This window comes from Callionymus lyra, chromosome 6 (assembly GCF_982586985.1).
Source record: "Callionymus lyra chromosome 6, fCalLyr1.hap1.1, whole genome shotgun sequence".
Classification (NCBI taxonomy): domain Eukaryota; kingdom Metazoa; phylum Chordata; class Actinopteri; order Syngnathiformes; family Callionymidae; genus Callionymus; species Callionymus lyra.
Window position 1 is genome coordinate 31,596,822 of NC_141823.1, and position 20,451 is coordinate 31,617,272.

General features: G+C 37.2%; 2 protein-coding genes across 7 annotated transcripts in view; one reads left to right on the top strand and one right to left on the bottom strand.

The window, feature by feature from the left end:
- Positions 1–565: 565 nt before the first annotated feature.
- Positions 566–5,881, bottom strand: zdhhc6 (zDHHC palmitoyltransferase 6). 3 transcript variants are annotated; one of them, XM_087792783.1, is made up of 11 exons: positions 5,729–5,881; positions 4,511–5,054; positions 4,326–4,417; positions 3,376–3,535; positions 3,131–3,289; positions 2,068–2,121; positions 1,829–1,996; positions 1,646–1,687; positions 1,374–1,519; positions 1,259–1,305; positions 566–1,185 (listed from the first exon to the last, which is right to left on the bottom strand). In XM_087792783.1, exons 2-11 carry the CDS (start codon positions 4,775–4,777, stop codon positions 1,085–1,087), a joined length of 1,236 nt encoding a protein of 411 aa, XP_087648909.1. In that variant the 5' UTR covers positions 4,778–5,054; positions 5,729–5,881; the 3' UTR covers positions 566–1,084. The 3 variants fall into 3 exon arrangements, with proteins under 3 accessions (XP_087648909.1, XP_087648907.1, XP_087648908.1); XM_087792781.1 differs by having other exon boundaries at positions 1,374–1,522; positions 5,729–5,877; XM_087792782.1 differs by lacking the exon at positions 5,729–5,881 and adding an exon at positions 5,191–5,209 and having other exon boundaries at positions 1,374–1,522.
- Positions 5,882–5,971: 90 nt separating this feature from the next.
- The window catches only part of vti1a (vesicle transport through interaction with t-SNAREs 1A), a 117,893-nt gene continuing 103,413 nt past the window's right edge, over positions 5,972–20,451 (top strand). For 3 of the 4 annotated variants that reach the window (XM_087792786.1, XM_087792784.1, XM_087792785.1), the window contains exons 1-3: positions 5,972–6,147; positions 12,095–12,153; positions 13,275–13,385. In XM_087792786.1, coding sequence (XP_087648912.1) covers positions 6,054–6,147; positions 12,095–12,153; positions 13,275–13,385 — 264 coding nt within the window. In that variant the 5' untranslated portion in view covers positions 5,972–6,053. The remainder of the gene's footprint in view (positions 6,148–12,094; positions 12,154–13,274; positions 13,386–20,451) is intronic. The other variant, XM_087792787.1, reaches the window with a different exon arrangement.

The following is a 20,451-nucleotide window of genomic DNA, read 5'->3' on the forward strand; positions in this document are numbered from 1 at the left end:
ATCTTCTGACAGGTATCACATTAAATTAATTGGTGGTTCAGATTTGCTGTTTGGAGTTTGACTCATGTGATCCAGGCAGTGTCCCAATGCACCCAATGTCCAATCTCCTTAAGTGGACACATGATGATTCACATGATACTTTATCTGCAATTTGACACGAGTAGCAGCAAGAAGGAAGTATAGGAGATGCAGTTTTATGAAGTTTACAAATGATGCCTTTAGAAAGAGCTTTTTTAAATACATGCCCATAATGGTATAATAACGTGTCGTGATCAATTACAGGGACTAATGGCAGTTTTTAAACAGCAAGCTACTCCAAGCACAGGGACACAGAGGGTTAACCTGCAGTTTCATACACAATTTATTGATGTCGAAATACTTTAAATGTTAGCGGTTGGGTAATGTAGTTATTAATTATAAAATTTTAACGACCAAAGCATCCTACCCTGTGAAAGTGACAATGTATTGACTCAAAATGAGATGAACGAAATTAGGACATTTCAATAGAAATATTGATTAGTGGCTCCATTTTAATCAAGTGATTAGATAAAATTCTATTCAAAAATTAGCACACACACAACATATTTATTTTGATCAACTTGACAATAAAAGGCATATTATTTATTTTTACAAAAATAATACAAAATAAAACGAACATTTGCTTGAAGTGTAGAAATTGTTGCATGAAAGGCCCTAGGGTTTGCTTGGCGGAGGCATTGCATATTCAGCAAAAAACAGACATCAGCACGAATAAAATGAACATATTCAAGTCAGAAGTAATGCAGACACAATAAAGTCACATTTAAGCCTGTGGCAATTATATGAAATTAAGACCTTGGCTAGGATTTGGTAAAGTAGTCAACGGAACAAACAGTCGGTCGCAACATCTGACACGTTATGTTGGACAAAAGAACCTCGAAAGAATAATGCAACTCAACGAGAGACAGATACTAAAATCAAAGAACTAAAGTGACGTAAGACCATGCCTGATGCATCAGTTTAAGACATCTTTTTCTTCACTGCACTTACAGTTACTAACATTAAAACAGACATCATATTTGGTCTCCTCACCTGCCCGGTTACATTAGTTCACTTTCTTATCGCTGGTGCTATCACTTGCAGCAGTGTCATAATGACACTTCTCCACACAACGCCGGGGAAACCATCCTCGAACACGATCCCCTCCTGAAATCAAATACATTTTTATACTTGTATAAAAAAACAAAAAACAACAATATTTATAATAAAATGTAATTACCTTGAATTTGCTCCTCGCTCAGTACTTTGTCACCATACATCCACCATCTAAATCAACACAATTTTCAGTGAAAGAAACCCTTTTTTTATTGCCTGTTTGAATGGCCGGGACTTACTTGGTGCCTCGGGTGGCCAAGATAGTTTCCCCCTTTTTCAGAGGAATTCTTGGCTCCTCTGTGCACGGGGTTCTGAAAAAGGTTTGAAGTCCCTTTGAAAGCGGGCAGCATGCTCCATTATAGTCCTCCACTGCCTGGTACTGAACCTGCTGCGAAGGGGATACAGAGAGGTCCAGTCACTCTAACCTGACGCAGATGTCAGTTACTCCAGATCCACTACAAGGGCATAAACCAATCATTTGCCACTCCTAACATTTGAGTAAAACACTTACGCTTCTCACTCTTTTATCAGCTTTCTGCTTCAGTTGCTCAATCTGCTCAGAAGGAAATGGTTTATTAGAAATGATCAGTCAGTATCCTCAAACCACAGTCCATTTAAATTCAAAGCAATGGCAACACTGGACTGAATAAGACAAATAAACATGGTTGAGTTGAAGTCAATAGTTCAAACCTACAGTTAAGGTGTGCTGGTTACACTTGGGGTTGACAGGCCATTCGACGCCATCACCGCGGGGAGTCCCTGACCAGGTGAAGACTTGCTTGAAGTTAAGCCAGCGGCTGCCAAGGTCGTACGGAAAGATGAAGTCCTCCCCTGTTTGGTAGTGCTGTATTCGCTCTTTGGCCTGCACGGAACACAAAACAGTTCAAGGTATGCGAAAATCCGGATTTTGACAGAATATCACTGAAAACATACCTTTTCTTCGATCCAGGACTCGATAGATGTCTTGTTTCGAAGGATGACTTTAATCTAAAAAGGAAATCACACACTATATATTATCTTTAAAGTCAGTGCAAGACAATAAATGAAGGTATGAAAGTTATACCACCAGCCAAACCAGCATATCAGGTTTACATGTAAGAATATTTGAGGCGTCACATTCAGACTCGTCAGTGTATTTCCAATATTTTTGGTGATAAAATGAAACTAGCAAACTAGTTGAATTAATAAGCATAGAATTGCAGAGACTGTGTGTATCCTAAATAAGGCCACTAATGGGTAAAACTCTTCAAATGGTTATTGACATGATGTTGGAACTATGCATCCATATTTAGCATGAAATCACATTGTCCTCAAAATTGGTTCTAATGAATTTTTGGGCTAAATAAGTGACAGCATAGAAAGAAGTGAATACAAATTTAGTTCCACTATGTAATGAATGAATTTTACTGATCCCTCAGGATTTGTCAGCTGCTTCATGCTTGATAGATCAAATAATTGGCTGTGGCGGTGGCTTTTAGTTTCATCGTTTTTTTCGACACATTTTTCTGTTTTTAATACATTGTCTTTAGTATCACCGTTTCTTTACAATGCAAACGTGTGCATGTCATGGTTCAAACAAATATCTCCTTCCTTAGTATCAACTTACAGTTTTGGCCTTGAGACAATAGTGTGTGGTTTTAATATGGAAACAACATTATTTTAAACACTCAACACAACAACAGACAGCAATTCTTTATCCTTATGATATCATGGTTGGAAATCATGTCGCAGACTCTTTTAAGGCCTTATTTGTCATTTGTTTTTAGGTTTAGTTCAAATTGAATCTCTGTGATTTCGTAATCTATTTTTTTTTAGTATTTTTAAGTTTAAAAAGGACTGGAGTTTCTACAAATTTGCTGCTTGTTCCAATGTATTGGTGATTTTTGAGTGAAACAGACAGAAGTGGCAGACTCAGGTTAAGGAAAAATAACAAATCTCTTACTTCAAGACAAGAACATCTTAAGGATCCACAGTACAACTCTGATGAATAACTTACCTGTATAAAGAAAAGCATGCCAACGGCAATGGTTGTGCCCAGTGCCAAGCCTAAGGCAAAGAGTGTTGCAGCAAATGCAGGAACACTGAATGGCATGAGGGGCTGGAACTGACGTACTGCACTCATATCAATCTTCACTGAGCTCCATCCGAATGAGATCTGCAGCAAAAGAACATGACAAGCTTCTAAGTGTGGATAATGGCCTCTGAGGAAACGACTAAACCGTTGTACGAAAGTTCACCAACCCTTTCATACAGCTGAGTGTACATAGTCATCACGAAAACGAAAGAGGCGTGTGCGCAGCCCAGTGGAGCCAGTAGAAGGAAACTGGTGAAGTAGGCGTGGTTCTGATGGCCACAACAGTTGTTGATCCAAGGGCAGTGGTGATCCATCTTCATCACACATCTGAAAGATGAGGGGAGAAATCAATGTTGGCTTCCACGTTCAAGTTTTCTGATTACCTTTTTAAACTACATTTAAACTGCGCAATATCTTGTGCATTGTCATGTAACTGATTCAATTCAATCTGTGTACAACCTTATGTAAACTGAGGTTCAATATGAACACTGAAACAGTGAAGGTCATAGGATTATTACACAATTATATGTTCACTAAAGATATGATAAAGTAGGAATTTAATAAATTATTTAACATTTCCTCAAGCGTGGTGACCGGTATCACTGCCAGTTAATCTGAATTTGCATAATAAATTAGTACAATCAAAGAAACAAAAGCAAAAAACTATTAATCTGGTAATTATAATGAAGATTTCCTACTTCATTGGATGTCAAATTTCTTTCATCTACCAAATTAGATCAAACATTTACCACGACATAGGCTGGAAAATGCATGAGATGTGAGCAATATAAAACCAGTTTTATTTATTTTATTTTTTGGGCTAGTCAATGTTTCTATATGATTGGGTTCAAACGTTATTTGCTGAAATGTGTCTTTCCTATTATGGTTTTTACTACGATTGTCCAGCAGTGAACATGATCACATCCATCACATTTATTTTACTCATAATGTTGTTAAGAAATAATAAATACAACTGTACAAGAACCAAGGATAACCTCATTGCTGGAATATGACTGCATAACATTCAGAAATTAACAACAGCAGTAGTTCGTTCTAACATTTGTGTCAACAATTGTAATGTAAATAGTCACTAGACAGAGTTGAAATTCACTTTTACCTGTTACACTTGCGACAATGGTGTGCCCTGGGAGCCTTGTACGCCTGACATACTCTGCAGAATTGCAAGTACTGGGTCTCTTTTGGATCCTCCTAATTCAAGACATAACAAACCAAAGATCTGAGCGTCTATCTAATGTATATATATAAAAAAAAAATAGTTGTAGCCAGTTTAAAAATTCTTACCGGTTTCCAAAGAAGAGAAATGTATCCAGGCCCAACAAACATAGCGTTGAAGTAGTTGTAGAGGATCAAAACCGTCCAATTTATTAGCATTAAGAAATTGATACTACCCCCAGTGGTGTCGAGGGGCCAGAACCAAATGATTGAGTCCAGGATTGCCATACTGGAGCATATGCCAATGACAGATAGTGCTATAATGGGACCCCAGTGGCACAATCTCCGAACCTCATGGAGGTTCTCAAATGTCACAAAGGCTGAAAAGAAGTTCATTTTTACAAAAAAAAACTAACTTATTTTGCTTCTGTAAAAGTCAGGAATGCTTAGAGCCTCTCTCAATGCATTACTTTCCCCCACTGCTATCTTGAAATGTCAGTTGCCTCAGTGACGCACATAGTTTTTCTCTTTTTCTGGCTTTTAAACAAGTTGCACAGTTTTCAGTCAGTGGAGCTGTTGGTGTCCCATTGTGTTTCGTGGCGCCAAACAGCAGCATCCTCCACTGTCACTCTGGTGACTTCAAGATCTTTTTGAGAAACTGGATTGATCCCATCTAGAATGAGAGGTAGACATCAGAACTTGACTTGCATGAAAGGACAGGATTATTATCTTAAATAACAACACACTTAAATATAGACCTAAACTAACTAAACTGAACGAAAACGAACTGAACTACAAAAATAACTTACAAGAAACAAAATGGACTATCGGCAAACAGCTGGATATGAGGGGATACTATTGATGGTCCAGGAAACGAACTACACAATCTTTTTTTCACCACAGCTCGCGATTTCAAACCATAATTTTCGTTAAGAGCATCCAGAAATATTATTAACATTATCAATAAACGATTTATTTTTTCTAAATAGCCAGCAGCATCATAGCAGAAATGCTCTTCAACAACACGACTTAGAAAATTATTGTCACAGGGTCTCCATTGACAAATGATCCATTATTTAAAAGATAACTGCAGCTATTAGGAGAATAAGAGTAAGCTATTCATAATGTTTAAAATATGAAGGAAATGAAATACATTAGCACTGTAGCTAAAGAAGCTAACCGGAGGTTAGCGGGGTCGATTTCTAACTGTTAGTGTCCTCCATATAACAATTCTCAAAACATAAATCTTTCCAACGACTCTTAAAGGTGTGACCAAAGGCAAGTTGTGCCCACAAATATTACGATTTATCAATACATATTTTCAAACTGTCACTTTAAATCACAAACCTGGTTACTTCCTTGGTTTCCCTGTTTACAGAGCGATAGCTCGGAACCTTTCTACTGACGTATTAGTTGCATTTAACAATTATATCGCTGATAGGGCGTTATAAATAGTTAATGTTATTGCATGTATTTTAAATAAAATTTACAGTTAACAAAACAAAACAAAAAATCTCGTCAGCGCTTAAATGTTAGACGTTATTAATGAAGTTTAACACGACAGCATAGTCGAGCCCATTTGACGGTGACTCCAGGAAGAGCCTCTATTTGAGCTGTGTTGTTGTCATAGCGAGCTAGTTTTCACTTTAGCGGCTTAAAACACAAATACAACATGTCTTCAGACTTTGAAGCGTACGAGCAGGAGTTTGGAACGCTTACGGCGGACGTTACGAATAAAATCGGCAGAATCCCCAAACTAAGTGGAGGTAAGAGTGAAACTATTCTCTCCCATCACTTGTTAGCGACTGGGAATCAGCTGTTTGGATAACAGCGGTCCTGTTTGAATACAACTGGGATAGTATAGTTTACGCCTTTCAATTTTCCTTGTTATTAACATTTCTGTTACATTTTATTTCGTTAAAGACTATACAATCCGCATCTATGGCGTGTTGCTGGCTTGACCTCCCAATCGAAAATAGGTTAAACATAATCGTTTTCTTAAAATAAAATGATGTCTTACTAAATAAAAATAGAGCCACTATTTTTTTATTCGCAATACTTTTTGCTTGATATTATTTGTGAGTTCAAATATGACAAGAAAACTGTACATACATATGGTCATCCAACTCAAGTTGTATTTAGTCTGGCAATCACACTTTTTTGTCAGAATTTACCATTATTTTATTATTATTAATCCATGTTATACTTAAGTTTCCCCTCATGTGGTTGGTGTTTAATTTAAAATTAAGTGCTATTTTAATTTTTATTCTAGTGTGATATGTTAAATTATCATGTGAGGGCTAACAAACTGCTCCACGAGAAATTTGAAATTTAAATTTTAAAATTGAATGAGGCCATATTTCACAGCCACTGAGATGCTCAGCAGTAACCCTAGTGATGTCACCACACAACCTTCATCCCTTTTTGGGGAAAACTTCCTAGACTTGTTTTTTTATTGTCATATTTTAGCATTTTAGCACAAAAACTCTCAATGATATTGGTAGAAACTGAGAATGTGATCAGTCACACATTTCGGTACTATTTGGAGGACTGGCAGATTTCAACCTTGCCTATTTTTTTTTTTCAACTAAAATGAAGATCTATCTTCACTTCTTTACATTCACAGTCACTCTTGATATAGACTACAACCTAACATCACACTAAACAGAGAAAATGTTTGCTCTGTAAGGCAACATTGTACAAAGGATTGAAACTGGAAGAACTGAAACTGGCAAACATGAAAAAGTACCTTCTTTTTTTCAGCAGCAAAATCCCCAAATAGACCCATTGTTACCAGTTCAGTTTAGGCATGGTTCATCATTTAAAACATTTAATTTCTGAGAAGCTACATTGGCGTCAAGATAGTTTTTTTATGAATGTGGCGGCATTACAAACTCACATACAACTTTAAAGTTTTTTTTTTTTTAAGGGAGGAGTTCTTTTGTCTCACTTACGTCACACTTCACTTACCTTACCATATATCTAACATTTCGTTATTTGTTCTTACTCTTAGTTTGTAGATGCAAGGTGTGATACAATCAAGTTTTTTGTTTAAATGTATTTTTCACTTAACCGTATCAATTAGATGACAATAATTATATGCAGCCAAAAATGTCCATGGCCAATCATTAAATAAACATAACACAGAAAGATGAATTATTTTTTGGTGAAACAATGCTTAAAAAAAATAAAAAATTCTAACAATGTTTTAACGCCTGTTTATTCCCCTTTTAAATGGTGCCTCACCTATTGTGAGGTGAGCAGTAGAGCTATGAATCTGAGCTGCACCCATGAAAAATGTGACAAATTCTTGCCCAGTCAAACAGCTTATTCTACTGTCGTATTGACTCTTCTTTTGAGCCAAGCACCTGTGTAAATGGGATGTAATACAGTGGTCAATAATCTGCTCCAAGAGTTGGCATTCCACTCAACCTCAATATGTGGAGGAACGTTATGTTCCGTGATGAGTCCAGATTCTGACCACGGCATTGGATCATAGTGAGGAGAATACGTGGGCCGTGTGATGTGTGGGGCGGCATCTTCCTCACTGGAAACACAAGGTGTGTCATAATGGGAATTAAGCTCAATTCTGCAGCCAGGGACAATCCCTAGTATCCACAGTCCAAACTCCATCCTTGTGCCCACGCAGTGAGATTTATTAGAGAACGTCTCCAAAATGGAGAGTGGAGAAGATGGTGTAGACTGCTAGTTTTATTTGGCCTAAACCCCATTAAACACTTGACGTGGGGTCATCTTGGGCGTTCTGTTTGTGTCATGTTGGCTGACTTGCAAAAAATGTTGGTTCAAAGAATGGCGACGTCATCCGACGGCCATTTGTGACTAGTCTGGTGACCAGCATGAGTAGGAGATGCCAGGCTGTTGTGGCTGTTTGATGAATTATTAATTGTTAAGTTGACTGTGTCTTGTTTCTTCTTCAAATTTAAATTATCCAATCCAACAAGAAAGAGCCTATTGCAGAATTAGCTGTTTTATCGGTAAATAGAGGATTCAGTTTTGGTGCAACACAGATACTTCACGCCACATTTGCATTTTCCTGTGGCATCATCTGAAATGTAAATAAAAAAAACCTTGCTAATGGTTTAACAATTATTTCCAAGAAGCATTGTTACAACAAAAAAAAACATCTACCAAACCCTTTCCATATATTGGAAACATTTTTTTTTTAGTTTATAGCGAAGGGTAAACATAACTCGTATCGGTGTATTCGTGTGTATGTATTCGTGAGTATGTTGTGGAATGGATATCTTTGGAACTATCTTCCTCTCCCTCTGCTTTTGATCTACTGACTCTTTCAAGAATCGTCTTAAGACATTTTTACTTGTGCATTTTTCCTAATTTTCTGGGAATGCGTTTGTCTTATGTGTCTTAAACTTTTAGAGTTTTTAAATGTGTATTGTTTTTGATTGTTCAAGTGCTTTGTGACCATGGTCTAGAAAGGTGCTTTACAAATAACTATAACTTACTTACTTACTTACCTGCATTGGATTTTGGAGCAAAATAATAGTGAAAAAAACTAAACGTGTATAATATACAGTAAAGACCAAAAGTTTGGACACACCTTCTCATTCAATTATTTCCAGGATTCCAAGAGTTTCCTTTCTTTTCATGACTATTGACATTGTAGATTCACACTGAAGGCATGAAAACTATGAATTAACACATGTGTAAATATGTACTTAACAAAAAAGCGTAAAACAACTGAAAATACGCCTTATATTCTAGTTTCTTCAGAGTAGCCACCTTTTGCTCTGACTACTGCTTTGCACACTCTTGGCATTCTCTTGATGAGCTTCAAGAGGTAGTCATCCTGAAATGGTTTTCACTTCACAGGTGTGCCTTGTCAGGTTTAATAAGTGGGATTTCTTGCCTTATAAATGGGGTTTGGACCATCGGTTGTGTTGTGCAGAAGTCAGGTGATAGTCCTACTGAATAGACTGTTAGAGTTTGTATTATGGCAAGAAAAAAGCAGCTAAGTAAAGAAAAACGAGTGGCCATCATTACTTTAACAAGTAAAGGTCATTCAGTCCGAAAAAATGGGAAAACTTTGAGAGTGCAGTCGCAAAAACCATCAAGCGCTACAAAGAAACTGGCTCACATGCTCTGCTGCGGAGGATAAGTTCATCCGAGTCACCAGCCTCAGAAATCACAGGTTAACAGCAGCTCAGATTAGAGACCAATGAGGTCAATGCCACACAGAGTTCTAGCAGCAGACACATCTTAGAACAACAGTTAAGAAGGGACTGTGTGAATCAGGCCTTCATGGTAGAAGAGCTGCTAGAAAAAACACTGCTAAGTACAGGCATCACGCAGAAGAGACTTCTTTGGGCTAAAGAACACAAGGAAGGGACATTAGACCAGTGCAAATCTGTGCTTTGGTCTGATGAGTCCAAATTTGAGATCTTTGGTTCCAACCACCGTGTCTTTGTGCGACGCAGAAAAGGTGAACGGATGGACTCTACATGCCTGGTTCCCACCGTGAAGCATGGAGGAGATGTGATGGTGTGGGGGTGCTTCGCTGGTGACACTGTTGGGAATTTATTCAAAATTAAAGACATACTGAACCAGCATGGCTACCACAGCATCTGCAGCGGCATGCTATTCCATCCGGTTTGCGTTTAGTTGGACCATCCTTTATGTTTCAACAGTACACTGACCCCAAACACACCTCCAGGCTGTATAAGGGCTATTTGACCAAGAAGGAGAGTGATGGGGTGCTGCACCAGATAACCTGGCCTCCACAGTCACCGGACCTGAACCCAATAAAGATGGTTTGGGGTGAGCTGGACCGCAGAGTGAAGGCAAAAGGGCCAACAAGTGCTAAGCATCTCTGGGAACTCCTTCAAGACTGTTGGAAGACCATTTCAGGATGACTACCTCTTGAAGCTCTTGAAGCCAAAAGTGTGCGAAGCAGTAATCAGAGCAAAAGGTGGCTACTTTGAAAAAACTAGAATATAAGGCGTGTTTTCAGTTGTTTTACACTTTTTTGTTAAGTACATATTTCCACGTGTGTTAATTGATGCCTTCAGTGTGAATCTACAATTTTTATATTCATGAAAATAAAGAAAAGTCTTTGAATGAGAAGGTGTGTCCAAACTTTTGGTCTGTACTGTACAAACGTAACAACATCATGTGACACTTACTCATAGTTTATGTAGAACAAGCGGGGGAAAATACAGGAGTTCCTTTTTTATTTCTCAGGGTATGAAATGGGTTCAATCAACCTTCATTAGACTTCCCTTTCTTCATGTAGTTTTAGTCAAAGTTGGAACTGCCATGAGTTTACAAATTTCCTTGCTCAGATGCTTTTTACTCTCACATGATGGTCAGTTTTTGTAGCTTTAGCAGACAGCTGCAAAGGTTATAATCATAATGCAGGTCGCTTTAAATGTTATTTACTAGCTCAAGTTATTGTTCTTTTTGAATCAGTCTTTTTTCTCCTGTCACTTTCCCAACTCGCGCCCTGAGGTCAAATCCGTTTGTAAAGCTAAACCTATTTGTGCTGAAATTGTAGATTTGTATGTTAGAAAATTCAAAGATTGGAATGGAAACCAAAGCTTACTATTTCACATGTAGCCTAAAAAAAGGAAACAAGCTGATTATTTTTCAATATATTTTAACAATACACATAAGTAGGTTTTTCTGATTATTAGTGTATATAAAAAAGAAAATTAAAAATGACAGACACAAATTAAATAAAACCATTGGCTTAATGAATTGAGGTAGTATTTCCCATCACAAAACGTCTGTGTTGGTCCTGGTCATCATTATCCAGAGAGTTTTCTAGCAACTGGACTTGTTTAAGTCTGGCAAGAAATTTTGCCACACCTCCAACAGGCTTTTTATGTTCCAAATAACTGGTCTGAGGAGCAGGTTTATATCGTGTAACAATTGGGAGGAACCACACATTGATCGCAACTTCTCTCAGTCTTCCCAAAACTATCCTCGGTTTCCTCGCGTTAAATCCTCTGGACATTTTTTTTTACGTAGAATGACAGGAAATTCAATCTTTTTCACATATAACCATGATGTCTGAGGCATGGTTAAAACAACCTAGGAAATCCTTCTCTAAAATAATGGCGAGCCCTGCCTTCCAGCATCATGTTGAAGCTTAGCTTCTCTACAAACCGTTATCAACATGTCAGGTTGTATTTTCATAGCATTTCCAGGTGTCAGTCTGATGGAAATGAAATTCTGCAGCTGAGAAAGCTGTGCTCATGACACATATGGGAAAGTTAAAACCGTTGGCTTCAATAAAGACATGTGGCCTGTCAAAGTGTTCGACACACCTGCGTCTCTAGAATTATCTGGTAATGCTTAATGAGTTTCAATGGGTGTTGCATCAAAAAATGTCTAGATGGTGATTTACAGAACCTCGTGTGACTCAAAATTGAGACTCTAGCTGGTGAGCAAAGTTGACACCTCCTCTCTCTTTGAGCTGGCATGAGGTGTCTCTCTGCTCCTCGACAGACACCAACAAAGCCCTCGTAGACGCCGGTAACTAAGAGACATCAAATGTTGCCTCGCCGTGTGGAGAGAATGTGTAAATATATCTTCAAATGTGTCCTCATGTGTTGTTTTCTCACAGCATCCCTGCTTCTCTCCCACAATTGTGGGGGAGTCAGGTTGTTGTCATCAAGCGCTGTTGCTCTGTCGGTTGATCAATATGTCTTTGTTTTTTTTTCTACCTTTCAGAGGAGAAGACACAGCTGGTTCTAAATGTCGACAAACAGCTTGAAGAAGTCAGAGAGTTGGTACGTCTTTGATCAGTAATTTTTCACACGCTTTCCTTTTCCTAAATAATGAATTTGTAAAAATAGGGAATAGACGAGATCAGCGGCATTATCCTGGTGGTGAAATGACATCCAGACGCTCTCACAGACGCCTGACATGCCGCCAATGAGGCTTCCCTACTTGTATAATTACTTTTCAGTAATCTGCTACCAAGTGACACCCCTGTGACACATTTCAAGCCATTATCTCGAGGTGGGAGCCTTCATGTTGCTGTTTAAATCAGAGCAGAGTCGACTGACAGAGACAAATTGTTGTTGCAGTTGTCTTGTTATGCCACTGTGATTAGTTTCTCCCAAATCCACCGCAGAAAGATTTGTCTTGCCACATATCAAATGTACTTCTGCTTGATTCACTGTGACAACAACGGGCCTCCACGTGTCACTTCAACGCAGGAGCCGTCATTTCTGATCGCGTGTGCATCTGCTTAACAGGCCTACAGCGTTGTATCTATTATCGCTGCTGATTGATGCGAGCAGCTTTATTTCACCATCAGCTTCACGTTATTATACAGAAGTTGCTCACTCCTGAAAAGTTTTGTCGAGTCCCGATATAGCTCACCGCCGTAACTAGAAGCACAACTTTGTTCGTTGTCATGGAGAGGTGAGGGATTAATTCAGAGAATAAGTGAGTAACGTAATCCGCCGTGGACGTTATAGGTCACCTATTGTGTCGGCCCACTACCTGTGCTTCAGTTTACAACAGGACCATCTACTTTTTGGATTTATGCTCCACCCGACGACTGTTGTCCTTACAACAAGTCACTTTTTTTCACCGTCAGCATTGTTTGCACCATGTAGAATCACTTTACAAGTTTGTTGCAAATTAAAAGTTCTCTTGCACCTTCACGATTCAAGATAAAACATATATATATATACTCAACATTAATTATTGTTTACTTTCTCCAAAAACACTGAGAACTCTGTATACAGTAAATAAACAAAAAAAATCAATATAAACACAAACTTCCATACTTCCCTCTTGTTCCCTCAAGATCCGTCAGTACTGACAGGTTGGTCTGACAAAGTGTTCAGGAAAGCAGGAAAGGCCTGGATGTAAAACCAGATATTTTCTTCTCTTTAAGATGGAGCAGATGGACCTTGAGGTGCGGGAGATCCCCATCCAGAGTCGAGCCATGTACAACAGCAGGCTGAAGAGCTACAAGCAAGAGTTGGACAAGCTGGAGAAGGACTTTGTAAGTTCATGAACGCTTCACCTACCACATCTATTCAACTGTTATCCTGGTTTTATTGAGGATCAATTGCATTTTGCTGCTAATATGTATTGAATAATTGTCATTACTAATACATAATGCATGTGTTGACTGTTGCTCAGAATGTTACATCAACATTAACCTATATAACAAAAAATCTCTGAATACCTGGGCATTTCATAACACACTTTTTATACACGCACATGTTTATTTGTGTGCAGTTTTGTGTAGTTGAACTTGATGTATCCCCCAAATCCTTCAAATAACGCCTGATGTATCATGACCTAACATTTGTTAGGTGAAAAGGCCACACAGTGCAGTATTGGAACAGCTCTACCTGTGGTGTGATCAGCCACCATGTAAACCACAATCACCGAACACACACGTCTAATGCATCTGGCCTTGTGGAAATCTGATGCAAGAATCCAAAAGGCGAGACCTCAACCCCCCTCGGTCGTGCCTCAGATGTGCCAAATGCTATAGCTCAGCCTCTTACTTCCTGCAGGCCCAGAGAGGACGTGACACTCAGATCGAAAGGCTTCTAGTGGGGGGAAAGAGGCAATCTCCTCTCTTTTTAATGTAAAAAGCCCCAGCTTTGTTGTGCTTTCTGTGGATATCAAGGCCTTTCTACTCCCTCGCTACCCGATCCCCCCCTCATTCCATCCTCTACAGGCGTCCCGCGGGTGTCTCCCCCCTTAACCTGCTCTCTCATCCTCCCGTTCGCCCGTGGTTTGAAGTCTTCCTACCACTGGTGTGCCAGCTTTAGACCTCCTTCTTGCTCTGCTTCAGACTGGGCCCGCGATGACCCGAGCAACCTGAATCAATTCATCCAGAAAGACAACTTGCAAAACACGCGTGACAAAGGTGGACGTCTGGGCGGAAGCTTGTCGTGGATGTGGTTCTGGTGTGTTGACGGCTTGACCATGAGCGACAAAACGTGTCATAAACTAGATTAAATTATTTTTTTTCGAGTCAGCTGCTTTAAGTGAAGGGAGTAGTAATGAGCCTCTATTATTACTTTTAAAAGAGGCTTTGATCAAGCAAAGAGGAGGCCAAGCAGAGGCTTAATTTAATAGAATCCTTCTTCAAACGCTCGTCTCTCCCAATGGAGGATGTAGGAGGGCTCTACATGTCCACCCATGTTTTACACAGTTCAGCTTTGTCTTATATTACATCACCTTTTTACTTTACAACGTTATCTTGTTTAGAATACTATCCAAGATTAATTTATATGATCTAAAAACAAAGTAACTTTACAAAGAAAATACTCAGAGGGAAAAGTGAGTTGTGGAAATTGTTATTATGACATAATAGGATAACAAATAAAGAATTAAACCATCAATAAAGTATATACTTTAAAGGGCAAGATAAAACTGATAACACAACAGGAGTTCCAGAAAATCAAGCAAAAGCCTGAACAAATAAAAACGTCTTAAGATGTTTCTTGAAGGAGTCAGTAAACATCTTACAAAACTATTGCCATCTTGACTTCTAGCACATTCATGTTAGATCAGCTTTCATTCACAGTCAGTCACAATATGCATGAGGGTTTAGTTTATTATTATTATATTTATTAGTTGTAATTTATTCGCAAACGCTTTTTCTCTTTTACTAATTTGTCTTTGTTTAGCCTAGTGCTGCTCGTCCTTTGGTTCCCCACTAGATGGCGCGATTGCTCTATGGATTTGACATGTTCAAGGCCATGTTTTTACCCATTTAACAATTAATCGGACAGTCTGATTTGTGAATGGACTCAACAGTGGTACACAGTAGGTGGACGGAGATCTACCAGTAGATAAAGCACATGCGTCACATGGAAAGAAACAAACCAATTTACCTAAGATTTTTAACTAAAGCCTCAGTTCTCAAACCCGTGATTTCTGCTGCTAGAGATGGTGGTTAGTAATCTTAGATCACCTTGGATTTATTTTGGTCGACACAATAATCTAGAACTTGTTGGTAATGTTATTGATCATATATAATATTCAATAAATATTTAATTGGATAGAAGTTTTATATCCCTGTGAAGTCATTGAATTATTTGATCATTTTGATCAAGTGAAAATTGCCAGTTTTTAGTAAAAACTGAATAACTTTTGTATTTATTTATAAAATAAATACATTTATTCAGATGCTGTATTTCTGTCTCTTGGAAAAATAAATGTGATGGTATTTTTTATTTATCTGGATGTACCTTAAGTTCTATGACAGCAATAGTAAATATAATTTAATATTGTGAATTATGGTGTTAAGTAAGTAATATTTTCTAATGATTACTCCAGAAAATCAAAACGATACTTAAGTAAAATGTTTACTGCAGGCCTTAACACCACTATAAAGTATGTGCTTTGATCAACTCGGTCTCGGACCTTGATTTTTAAAAATCACACTTAACAACAATCACAATAAAACACTAAACAAATTAACATGAGATACAACTGTAAAACCCATTATTATTATTATTATTCAACACCCTTATTCAGATTTTTTAAATGTATAGGATTAATCCTTAAAGAAGTTGATAATAATGATGCAATCCACAAACCTAGTGAATAGAAACCATAACATAAAAAACAGATTTTCTTTTTCTTTTTTTGTCTGTTTTGATTTGTTTTGTTAAAAAAATTGTACTGATTTAATAATGCTTTTTTTAGTCAAGTTATTTTCCATTATGGGCCGATGAAACAAATCTACTCCGTCTTAGCCTATATTTCACCTGGTTAATAGTAACAACCTTTTTTATTACATCCATTTACTTTAATGATCGTCTTCACCTTTTACCCAGTGCCTTCATTTCTTCCTTCACCTTTGGCCTCTTTAACTTCGACTCCAAATATAAGACTACAGAACACAAAAAGACAATTGTCTCCCATTGGATTCTCGTGTTTCCTACTTTATGTCTAGATGTCTCAAGCAGATGTGTGGTCTCAAATATCTGTTTAATCATTTTGAAAATTAGATTTTATTTTTTTTAAGTCTTTGTTTCCACGCCATGTAAATGTTTTTTTTAAAGCTCATTATGGGTAATACTATTTTGGTTGTGTAAGGCTACCATACAATTAAAAATACATTTCTTATATAGTTACAGATGTAAACCTTTTTTACTTCTCAGAATCTTTGACAGTTTACCATTCCTGCTCTTTGGTTAAAAAAAAGAAAATGGTACGCTTCTTTGGAATATATAAATCTCTTGCGTCTGTCTATTCTACTTGCAGTGGATGATGATAATTCTCCATCGTAATTTTTCATTATTTGTGAGAATATCTCTCATGTAGCGAACTTAACCAACTCTTGGAGTCTGTTTAGCTAAATATATCTTAATGTAATGATGTCTGTATAATGGATATAAACACATTCTTTAGTAAATCTGTTTTTCAAATCACTGATCTATTCAGCAACTGGAGTAAAGATGGCACGATATTGATAGTTTGCTATATGACTGCTTAAACAAGGGATTCAATAATATAAACAATAATGATAAATTCACTTATAAATAAGTCACTGTCACTATGATTATGGACTAAATAAAAGTAGTTTTCACATGGTCATTGACTTGGTTCTCCATCCTTATTTACTTGTCCTTATAGAGAAGCATTTTTAAAGCCATCGAACACAGATCATGTGTAAAATCAACTTCGTTTTAATTCAATTCTTCCAAGACAGAAACTGTAAGGTTTCATTTTCCTGTTCACTCTCATAAACAACCCCTTTTTTTAAATGTGCTGCACAACCTGTGGCCCAGGGTCACAATTGTTTATCTTAATGTATTATTGATAATTAAGTGGTTAATAATTCCTCATTTTCAATATTTAGTGAAGCCAAAGATAAAAAGGAGAGCAATCTCTCTCTCTTTCTCTCTCAAGATGTCGCTGGTTTGAGATCAAGTCGTGGTCAAGTTGCTTCTGTGGACGGAGGAATTCTTTTGATTAAAGACTCGCGTCGTCCACGCTGAATAATTAATGCCTAACCTTCAAATCTTGAGCAGTTTGTTTGCCCGTCAAAACTGAGGTAAATACAATAGAAAAATGTTGTTTATACCAATAATTCAATTACGGAAGATGAGGTTTATTGTGTGTAGGTTTCATCTATACTATACATTTTGTAAAAGACTCAAGGACTGTAGCAACGTTATACTTTTAAATGTTTGTATTTATTTATTTATCTAAGCTGAGTGTCATGTTAAATGGTGATTAAAAAAAAGAAGAAAGTTTTATGGGCTTATTTGATGTGGAATGGTTGTTGTTGGATGATATGAGTGGCAGATGGGTGTTTGAGATCATTTCCGCTTTACCAATGACCATCAACTCTAAACATTTACAGTATATCATTACACGTTTTAATTTATACACATTAATCCTTTGTTCTTAAGATTCTCATTAAAGCCTACCTGATCTCCGGCCAAAGATTTTCTGGAGGTTTAATCACTCAATCTGTTCCTGTATTTCCATCCATAAACATTGAAATCCTTAACAACATCAGATTAATGAGGAAACTTAATTTGAACTGAAAAGAGAGCTTTCTTCATTTACTTTATCTAGATGGAATTACAGCAAATTTTATTCTTGGTTTACTGTATGTTTTTGTTAGCGATGACCTCCAGTTCATGACCGTAGGGTTAAGGCGGCAATCAATGACAATTGATCATAAAATAGATGGCATAAGCGCTTTACTGTCAGGGATGCAAACACAATATTGACTTGCACAGTGCTTTGTCTTTTGCTGAGAATAAAGTAGATAAAATCAGGAGACGTCTCTCTTGAGTCTTTAAGTGACATATTCATTATTAAATCAAATCAGGATCATGCGATTCCAACTTTTCTACCTCAAAATCATTTGTAAATGGTTTTTTTCGCATGAACATTATTCATTTCTGCGTGTTCCTATTGGAACGATGAGGTCCAACATGATCTTTATAATAAGGTGCTGTTATTGGTGAAAAGTTTCATGCTCAGAAGTTCCGTTTGAGGTTGTGCTTGAATAAATGAATGAAATGTTCTTGCTCTTGAGTGAGGACATGTGAGTAATGATTGATGTTGATTTTTAACGCTATTATGGGATTGACAATACACACAAAGATTGAAGGTTCCGAAAATCCCTCAACCCCAAAAGATGAGTAGACATGATTACATCTACCATTTAGTAGAACTAAGCTTTTCTGTACTTTTTTTTTCTTGTACATGAATATGAGATACTTTGGTGCCATCATTCATAGTTGTTGTCCTTTGGCCACTCATCTTGTATGACCGTCAGAATTTATACAAAAATATGTGTATACTTGCTTATCATTATTGGTGAATCTTTAAAGAATTTGAGTAAAAAAAACAAGATTTTGGAAACTTTGTTATCGCGACAGTAGTGCTGTTAAGAATTAAGCTGTTTAAAAATGTACCAACTTAAAAGTTTGCAAAGTGGTTTATGAAAAAACTTTTTTATGCAGCATTATAGATGCAAGTTAAGGATAATTATGAAAAGTATGAGGAGATTTATATTGATTATACTGATGGCAATAGTGTGGTTCCCACACTAAATCCACTGTGGCGATTATGAGTTTGCAGCGTTGTAATCCATCATGAAGGGTTCTTGTTTTTCTGACCCACGTTCTCAGCCTGGCGACTCCTGCAAACCGACAACATAACAGACCCACATGAGTTGGATGTTGTACACTTTAAATCGCCTTAGTTTGCTTTGGGCTTGCTTGTTGTAATTAACCAGTGCACAGCAAAAGCAGATTGCTTCTTTTCATGGCGTGTTACTTAACAAGCCATCACTGACACCAGAGTCTAATCACTCGTAGCTCGTCATAAAACGTCTCTCGACTGTCAAGGATTTCTGTCTCCTCTGTTGCCACTGAGCCCATTGCAGATTGAAGATGTAAATAAACACATCTCCTCTTCTTATGAATTCCGTCTTTCATTTGGAAGTTTTGCACTGCATGTCTTACTCGGGGCTCTTTGTGGATTTGTGAAAGTGGATTCTCTTTTGCACTGTTATGGACACAGATGGGATGTTTTTGTGCATTAGCCTTTGGTCACTCATGCTGAAACCATCTTAGTTTGATGAGTGGCAGCAGTTGGTCATGTCTGTGTTAAAGAATCATGTCATGGAAAGGACAAACTAATTTATTATTTTAGGCTTTTGTCCATCTTGATGCATATTTCATGAGAGGTAGTTGCTAACATTGTTTAATTAGACATGGCACTAGGTCAAAAGGTATTGGTCTATTGCTTTATGGATGATGTCGAAGTTGTTTTTGATCCCAAAAAATTAATCTGCATTTAAAGGTTTCAGTATTCAAATGTTTTATGTGTAAGGATGGTTAAAGGATTTCCATTAAATAGTGATGTCAAACACAGACCTTGAAGACTAAATGTGATTTAAAACCTATTGGTTAAATTTGCTTAATAAGGGTAAAAATCTTTGTTTGATCAAGTCATTCTGGAAAACAAACATTATAAACTTTTTATTATTTAATGGGATTAATATTTTAATTGTGAAATGAATTCAATACATTCATGTTAACTGAATTCAATTATCCGTGGAATAATATCCTAAAGGTTAAGGATTTGGATTTCTTTCATTTTCATTCCCTTTCTTGCATTTCCTTTCATAAAGATTGTTTTGGAAAAAAAAATCAAAAATCAAAAGTGACTTATAGAAAAAATGCTAAGGTTACAAAAGAAAAAAGTTAGTGAAGTTAGTATGTTAAAATGGCCAAATCTCCTCTTTCTTTATCTTTTGACAATAAGAACTATTTACTGCAGCCACCAACCATCAAACAAAACCCGCTGTTTCTTGGTGTCTGGTAGTGTGATCGTCAAAGTGAAACCATGCTCCCCATGACGCATCATTATTTCAGGAACTTTACCTCAAATCCTAATGTTTCTGACACCTTTTAGTTCCATCCCTAAATCGTTATTAGACACGAGAAGGCACATGGTTTGTAGTTGCCTCTAAATGTTTTGACTACCTGGTGGAATCATCCTGTACAGTACATGCTGGATTTGGTAATGGTTTAGATGTATGGACTTTTCTAGAAAAAAAAAAAAGA

Coding starts and splice junctions, on each gene's coding strand:
- zdhhc6 (XM_087792781.1), bottom strand. CDS start 4,777: ATGAACTTCTTTTCAGCCTTTGTGACATTTGAGAACCTCCATGAGGTT. Junction 1,688..1,828: donor GTAACCAGCACACCTTAACT/GTAGGTTTGAAC, acceptor CCTTCTGAGCAG/ATTGAGCAACTGAAGCAGAA. Junction 1,306..1,373: donor TTGGCCACCCGAGGCACCAA/GTAAGTCCCGGC, acceptor GTGTTGATTTAG/ATGGTGGATGTATGGTGACA.